The sequence below is a fragment of the Pterocles gutturalis genome, unplaced genomic scaffold (genome assembly GCF_000699245.1).
Source record: "Pterocles gutturalis isolate BGI_N339 unplaced genomic scaffold, ASM69924v1 scaffold40281, whole genome shotgun sequence".
In the NCBI taxonomy this organism is placed as follows: Eukaryota; Metazoa; Chordata; class Aves; order Pterocliformes; family Pteroclidae; genus Pterocles; species Pterocles gutturalis.
The window spans coordinates 1-8,130 of NW_010106897.1; the positions used below are offsets into that span (position 1 = coordinate 1).

Sequence of the window (8,130 nt, forward strand, 5' to 3'; positions counted from 1 at the left end):
CAACCTTAATGATTCTATGATTCTGTAAGGACTGTTTACTTCTGTCTGTATGAACAGAATGAATTAGGAGTTGCTGGCGTATCTCAGTCTTCTGATAGGTTTACACTTAAAGCTACAATGCTCTTTAAACTATAGTTCTAGATCATCTACAAGAAGCAGTCCCTCTGTGACTGCAGGACTTTTAGGGAAATAAATGAGGCCACAACACACTCATCTCTGTTGGTGCTAGCTGGGTTATTTCTGCTGTGAACTGTACTGTGTGTTAGCCAGTTTGCCTTCTGTACATGAACAGATTCCAGGAACCTGTAAATATGATGGGACCTAGTGGATCTTATTTATCTGAATTCTTCTAGTTCTGTCACTTGTTCAAATTAAACAATAATTGTTATTATTAGCATAGTCTAAATCTCTCAGGTTATCTCTTCCAAAAAAAGTGACCTGCACCATACACCATTATGAAGTGTGTAGAGGTTCATAGCAGAAATGTAGTATATAAGTGCTAGGTGTTGTTTGTCTTTGTGCTTGGCATCTCTGTATTATGGATTTCAAACTTTACTGTTTTTCGATTCATAGCAGAAATGTAGTATACAAGTGCTAGGTGTTTGTTGTTTGTCTTTGTGCTTGGCATCTCTGTATTATGGATTTCAAACTTTACTGTTTTTCTTTAGTCTCTTATTTATTTATTTTATCACTTGAATTTGCAGCTTTTTGAAACTGAATTAAAGCAAAGTGCGAATAAAGTGCAGGAACTAAAGGACAAAGTGACAGAGCTGTTGGAGAAGAACCCCAACTCTCCTGAGGCACCCAAGTGGAGACAAATGTTGGATAAAATAGGTACTTCAGTAAATCTGAATATAGCTCAGGCTGTTTTGGAAGTTGTTTTATTAGGAGTTTTTTAAATGTATTAGCAATCTCTAATATTTCTGATATCTTGCTCCCTCCTGCCCCTTAAATTCTTCAGAAATAACTCCCTGTACAAGAGTGTAGACCTGGTGTAATTCCACTGATGTCCTTGGGCTTTGAACTTCTATGAGTGCTCTTGAGAGAGGCTATAGCTTGACTCCCTGTTTGAGAGGGCTTTAACTTTTTCAGACACTGTGTGGCTAAAACTTAACTGGTCAGTTATTGCTCCAGATACGTATGCTGTTCTTCGTACAAACTACAACAAATTAAGTTAATTCTTATTTCATGTAAAGAATAGTTTTGAGTTGTTGGTAATGCTTTTCTGCATGGCTTTTTCCCATGCTCTAGTGGCTTTTGTAATTTTGTGGTCTGGTGGCTTTTTGCCATTTTCTAAAACTGATTCCATGAAATTTGCAAAAAAAATTAAAAAAAAAGAAAAAAGAAAAAGGAAATTACCATGTTTGGACAACAGATTTTGAGGTACTGCAATGCATAATTTTCATTAGCTTTTTAAAAATTCTTCTTAGGTTTGTCATATGTTATATAAATCAGAAGTCAGTCTTGTTTCATACTGATAGGCAGGTCTGTAGCTGCACTAGTAGTAATTTTACAACTGAGAATTCTTCCAATCTATTCTGTTTGTAAGTGAAACTCTGAAAAGTTTCAGTAGCAAGTAAGGTCTCCAAAAGAACTTGAATAGTGTTGAAAGGGAATTAATACAGAATGAGCAGAGGTCAAAGACAGTAAAGTGGCGAAAGAAACTGAAGAAACACAGATGAAATTCAGGGAGAAAGAGAGTTAGGAAAGCATCAGAGCTGACAGTATCACAGAGGGAGGGGGGAAGTTACAAAACCGTAAGACTCAATGGCTGCTCTGAAAGCCCACTTGCTACAGGTGGAAGAGAACATAGATTGGCCTCGGTGTGAACCTCAGCTCACACAGCACTTTTGAAACACCTGTGTACAGAAATACTCTCATTGTTTGTCAGTAGGTACCTGCTTTGGATGTTTAAATGAGGCAGTTAATCTCCTCAGGCTCCTAATACAGACATTTGAAAGAGGTGTGCTCCTTCAGAGGGCTGTTCATGGTAGAAGCCTCAATTAGGGTTTCTGCTCACCCTTGAAAAGGTCCGTTTTTTTTTTTACTTAATAAACAGGAAGATTTGTCTATCTAAATCAGGCACCTAAGTTATAACTGAGTACAGCCCTTTGGCTTTCATGTCATTTGAGACCGAAGCCTAAATTTGGTGGTATTTCACTTAGTAATATTCTAATCCAATTTTATTACATGTTGTATATTCATTGCTCTTAAAAATTCCGCACGTGGCTGTGCTAAACTGCAGATTTTCATCCAAGCATATATGGATTTGAGTGTTGAAAGATGTATTTGCTGAGTCACTGCAATAAGGCATCTGGAGTTAATCAGCAAGAAGCCTTATTAGAGAGCTCTGTTTATGTTTCATATATAGTCTGCTGTCTGACAACCCATCTGCTAGAACATGCATGCAATATGTTAACATTATCATTGTTAGATTCCAAATGGAAAGAGCTCAATCAACTTACATCTGAGAGACAACAAACACTGGAGGAGTCTTCAAATTACCTGACTCAGTTCCAGACAGCAGAAGCTCAGTTAAAGCATTGGCTTGTAGAAAAGGACCTAATGGTCAGTGTGCTGGGACCGCTGTCAATTGACCCTAATATGCTGAATACACAAAAGCAACAGGTTCAGGTGAGTAATGCCAATGTGCATTATTGATTTAAGTTTCTTCTGCTTTTTTGTCATTAGCAAAGTACTATTTTGCATTTAGATAGAGTACAGCACAGTTAGTATGAGCTACTGCATTTGTTTATCAGTAAATAGCCTGAGTCATACTTGACTGCACTAATTAAAAGAAAAGAAACTATCGTAAGAGTGGAGAGAGACCAGAACAGCTAAGGGCAAAAAAATGTTGAAGAGATACTGATCCTCTGATACATTTTTGTATTTTGACCATACTGTAGTTTCTCTCTAGTCTAATGAAAATGTCCCTTTGAAGTTTTATTAATTTGAGTGTGTGTGTAGCAATTTATGGTCAGTCCTCATATACAGTCTACGCTGTAGAACTAGCTTTTTGAGATTTTATTCACTTGACTGTGCCAGTAGCTACTAAAAATATGAAGGCAAGTAAAATGCAGTACTGTGAACAGTTATGGGGTCAAGACTGTGAAAGACAGAAGAAAAAGTACAATGAAAAAGTGGAGTGGTTTCCTTACAGAAATATAGTAAACTGCAGATGAAACAAAAGTTAAATCAAAGTTGCAGAAACTAGAAATTTTAATTTCAAATGTTTCTGTTGCTGACAGTTATTTTAAACTGAGATGAGAAATAACAATTTTGTTTTGCAAAAATATTATTAAAGCTGGCATATCAGTATTGATTAAAATGAAGTGTTTAAAACATGAACTGTGTTCTCATACTATGTGAAAATTACTGTTGGTTTGTAAGTGCTTCAAAAATCTAGACAGCTGGCATAAGACTATCATGTATCACTTAAAAGTCCTTAAAAGTTAAACCTAGCTGACGTAAAAAGAAAGGGCTTGGGATGTTCTGTAAAGTAAAGCCATGATATTTGTCCCTTCTGCTGCAAGCACTATCGACTTACTGTCAAAAAAAACCTAATACTGGGAACCAGTGATGTAAACTTCAAAGGTCTTACAGTACACATTCAGTCATTTTGTGAATTATCCAAATAGTCTCTGTGCTATAATAATACATTGGAATATTATGTCAGAATATACCTTCTTTGAAGTTCTATCTTAAGACAAATATCGAAACTGTGTAGGAAGGAAGACACTGCTTGAAACTAAACAGTGATTATTTTACTTGGTACAGTTACTTAGTTGCTGTGGTATTAACAGAATTCATTGTTTACTTGTATCTGCTGATTGAATTTCTATTAGATGATGTGTAAATTAACCTCTCTTTTCTGGTTCTTTGATGTAAATGCTTGGAAACAACACAGTTTATGTGTAGAAGAATTATTTCACTGTGTTTTAAACTTAGAGCTTGATTGCTCAATAAGAGAGCTTAGCTACAACAAATTCTACATGAGTTTTGTCAGAAGCACTTTGCTTCTTTTTTTCATGAGGTAAATGCTTTTAAAAATTATTTTCTTTTCAGATTCTGCTCAAAGAATTTGACACTAGAAAGCCACAATACGAGCAGTTAACTATGGCTGGTGAAAGGATTCTGAAGAGACCTGGTGAACATCCACCCTCCCATGAAATTGTAAAAGAGCAACTGGCAGCTGTGGCAGAAAAATGGGACAGTCTAACTGGACAACTGAGGAACAGACGTGACCGAATTGACCAAGCCATTGTGAAAAGCACAGAGTATCAAAGTCTACTCAGAAGTCTGTCTGATAAGCTAAGTGCCTTGGATAGCAAATTAAGCAGCAGCCTGGCTGTGAGTACACAACCTGATGCTGTGAAACACCAGCTGGAAATTGCTAGGGAAACAAAGGAGGAAATAGAACAGGAAAAGAAGAATATAAATGCAGCTCAACCTCTTTGTGAAGAGCTGTCAACACTGGTTGGAGAAGAGTATTTGAAAGCAGAACTTACAAGACAGTTAGATGGCATCTTAAAATCATTTAAGGATATTGAGCAAAAATCAGGTTAGTATTTATTTAAAGAGAAATGGTAACTAAGGCATAAAGTAAAACATCATAGTTACGTTTGTCTTTATAGAGATGTTGAGTGAGCTGAGCCTAATGCCAGCTCTCAATTCAGTCGAGCCCCCAAGCAGTTGTACATTAGAACTTAGGAAATCCTGAGTCCCCATATCTTGAAAAGGTAAAAACAGTATTTCAGGTCTCTAGTGAACAGTTTGGCAGGTAATTTGAAGCACAATACCAGGGCTGCTGTCATCTCTGCCTTCAGGTGCATCTTCACTGAATTAGGATACCAAAACAAGATGCTGTTCATCAAGTACCTACCTGTGTAGGTGCAGAATGTAAGCCAAAATAGTAATTTTTAGGGAAGCACTAGTTAATAACTTGGCGAAAAGCATTGGTAATTGTATAAAACTCCCTGTGACAGAAGGGGGCTGGCAGTCTGCAGCCTTCCCTTATCCTGTGAACAGCAGAACTGAGCAGGTAAGTACACTGCAAGCGATATCATATTTTGTTCTCTCTGACAGCCTTAGTTTCAGCTTTTTGTTTCCCCTGGTCATGAGGAACTTCAAAGGATCTCCCTGAACAGCCATATTGCCTGCAGGCCATGAATTAGACACTACTGGGCTAGATTGCTTAATATTCCCTGTGCTTCCACTTCAGAATTCCGTGAAACATGACTGTGTGTTTTTACACCGCAGTCTGGGATTCGTGTAGACATAGACTGGCTAAGCTCACCTCATTTGCTTCATGTCCAAATGCCTTCACTGCTCTGCTGTAGTACAGGCACAAGTCTGTCCCTTGCAAGAAACTTTATTGCTTTTCAGTTGAAAACCACATACTGAGGGCCAGCTTTCCTCACATTAATGATCATTCATAATAGAATCAATATTATTTATTCATTGGATACTAGTAGGTTCTGATATTGAACCTCTGTGCTGTCTTCTCTTTTGTAGATAAACATATTCAGCAGCTTCAGTCAGCCTATGCCACTTCTCATCAGTTCCAGCAAATGTCTAAGGACTTTCAGGCCTGGCTAGGCAAAAAGACAGAAGAGCTGAACCAGGCTCGTCCTGTGTCAGCCAGACTTGATGTCTTGCAGTCAATAATTGAAGAACAGAAAGATTTTAAGAAGACCCTGACCGATCAGATGAGTTCATATGAAAGAATTGTTGCAGAAGGAGAAAGTATCTTACAGAAGACACAAGGAGCAGACAAAGCAGCATTACAGTCCCAAATGGCCACACTCAGAATTAACTGGGATGAAATGAATAAGCAGGTAAAAGAAAGGCAAGATAAATTAACAGATTGTCTGGACAAAGCCCTCAAATACAAGCAGCACGTAGAAAATCTGCAGCCATGGATAGAGAAATGCCAAAGCAACCTGTGTGAATTAAAAGTTAGCATAAATCCTGTTGAAATAGAGAATTCTGTTGTTCAGGTGAGGGCTTGGCAGAAGGACCTGGATAAACACCATGGGATGGTGGAGCTGTTAAATAATGCTGCTGAAAGTCTGCTCAGTGCAAGTCAAACGGATAAAGAAATTATTCAAGAAGAAAATAAGATGCTGAATCAGAAATTGAATGTGGTCACAGAACAATTACATAAGAAGAGAGAGTGCTTGGAAAGTATGGCACAAAGGCTGAAGGAGTTTCAGGAATCATCCAGGGAAACTGAAAAACAACTTAAAAATGCCAAAGAGCATCTGGAAGCTCACAACTTGCTTGAACCTCAGTCACTGAGTAGCAAACACCTGACGATGATGCAGGCCCAGCAGAAAGCCTTGCAGACTTTAAAGCCTCATGTTGATTTAGCAAAAAAGATTGCCCAAGACCTGGTGGTAGAAGCTTCTGATTCAGCAGGTGTTTCTGACCTTTTGCTCCAAGCTGAATCGTTGGAGCGAGAATACACTGCAGTGAACCAGCAGGTTGAAGAGAAGTGCTTGTTCTTAGAGACAAAACTTCAGGGAATTGGCCATTTCCAAAACAGGATCCGAGACATGTTCTCTCAGTTTGCAGAGTTTGATGATGAACTTGATAGCATGGCTCCAGTAGGGAGAGATCTCAAGGTACTTCAATCACAGAGGAAGGACATAAAATGTTTCCTGAAAAAGCTGGAGGATCTTATAATGAATAATCAATATGCTAATAAAAACTGTAAAATGATGCTAGCCACAGAAGCTGAAGCTTCTCCTGATCTTGTTGGCATAAAAAGAGACTTGGAAGCTTTAAATAAACAGTGCAACAAGCTACTAGACAGAGCAAAAGCCAGGGAAGATCAAGTGGAAGGTACTATTAACCGTGTTGAGGAGTTTTACAGTAAGCTACAAGAATTTTCCAGTGTGCTTGGGAGAGCTGAAGAACATGAAGAGTCACAAGGTCCTGTTGGAATGGAAACGGAGACTATTAATCAGCAGCTGAGCACATTCAAGGTAGGAAGATTTCTTTCTTACTACTATAAAGTATTTTACCACAGTGCAGTTTTTATTAAATATCATTGTGAAAGGGATTGGTTAAGTGTAGACCTTGGAGGAGTCTTGTTTCACAGCAGTCAGTTCTACCTGTATGCTTTTTATCTATTTTAAATGTGTTATCTTCTCATGCTCCAGAGGAGCTTTCCTTTGTTAGCAGCTTGGCAGACATTGATAACTTTGCATCCCAGCTCACAGTTTCTGCACCCCAGCTGTCTTCACCTCTCTTCACTATCTTGTTTCCTTAAGCGATCTGTCTACCTTTTCTGGTTTTGAGAACTGCATATTGTCTCTGTTCTGATGTCCATGTATTACACAAACATTCTTCTTCACTGTGGTGTGAGTTTTAGGCTCCAGTGTTGACATACCAGCCCATATTTACTTTGCTCGTCTAAGCAGTTTAGGTTTTTGCACATGGGTATAGGCTTCAGCATATGCAGGCTTAAGACCTCACCTTTTGTTCTTTTCTGTTCTGATACACTGGCCAGTTTTACCTCACTGAATCCCACCCTGATCTAGAAATATCCTGGTAAGAAGAAATCAGGTAAAATAAGCCCTCTTTGATATTGGGAGTTTACTGTAGCATCCTTATCCAAAATGCTCTTTGGGGCTTCTGTGTGTGGCTTTTCTAGTATGCCAGTTAGCAATCCTTGTCCAGCTGTAAAAAATGCATTGCAGTGATAGTGGGTGCTAACTGTGCTTTGTTGCTGAAATGAAGTACAGATACTTGCTTGTTTTAGGTTACGATAAATGAATTTCCAGTGCTTGCTGGAAAGAGTTATAAATCCTACAGGTGTAAGCAGTGTTTGAAAAAGATCATCCATCTCCTAATGGCTACATGGTAGCACTGAATATTCTGTGCTGCTTTGGTTTCATTTAAATATAATATTAATTCAAACATTTGTATGACTTGTACAATAGTTCACAGTTAATCATAAAAACAAACCTTCATAACAGGATTTGATGACCTTGGGAAGAAGTCATTACGTGCTTGGCCCAACAGAGGGTGCATTTTGCTTGTTTAAACTGAGCCATATTAGAAAGGAAAACTAAAACTGAAAACTTTAATCTGGGAATTTCGGATGCAAGTTACTGTGAGCTT

The 8,130-nt window shown here is 38.2% G+C and overlaps 1 protein-coding gene across 1 annotated transcript; it reads left to right on the forward strand.

Moving 5' to 3' along the window:
- Window positions 1-704: 704 nt before the first annotated feature.
- LOC104472316 (dystonin-like) lies at window positions 705-6,989 on the forward strand (the record flags this gene model as incomplete). The annotated part of the gene is made up of 4 exons (XM_010087929.1): window positions 705-834; window positions 2,435-2,634; window positions 4,066-4,561; window positions 5,515-6,989. Coding segments are annotated over 4 exons (2,301 nt in total), but the record flags the coding sequence as incomplete, so codon positions are not given.
- Window positions 6,990-8,130: the final 1,141 nt, after the last annotated feature.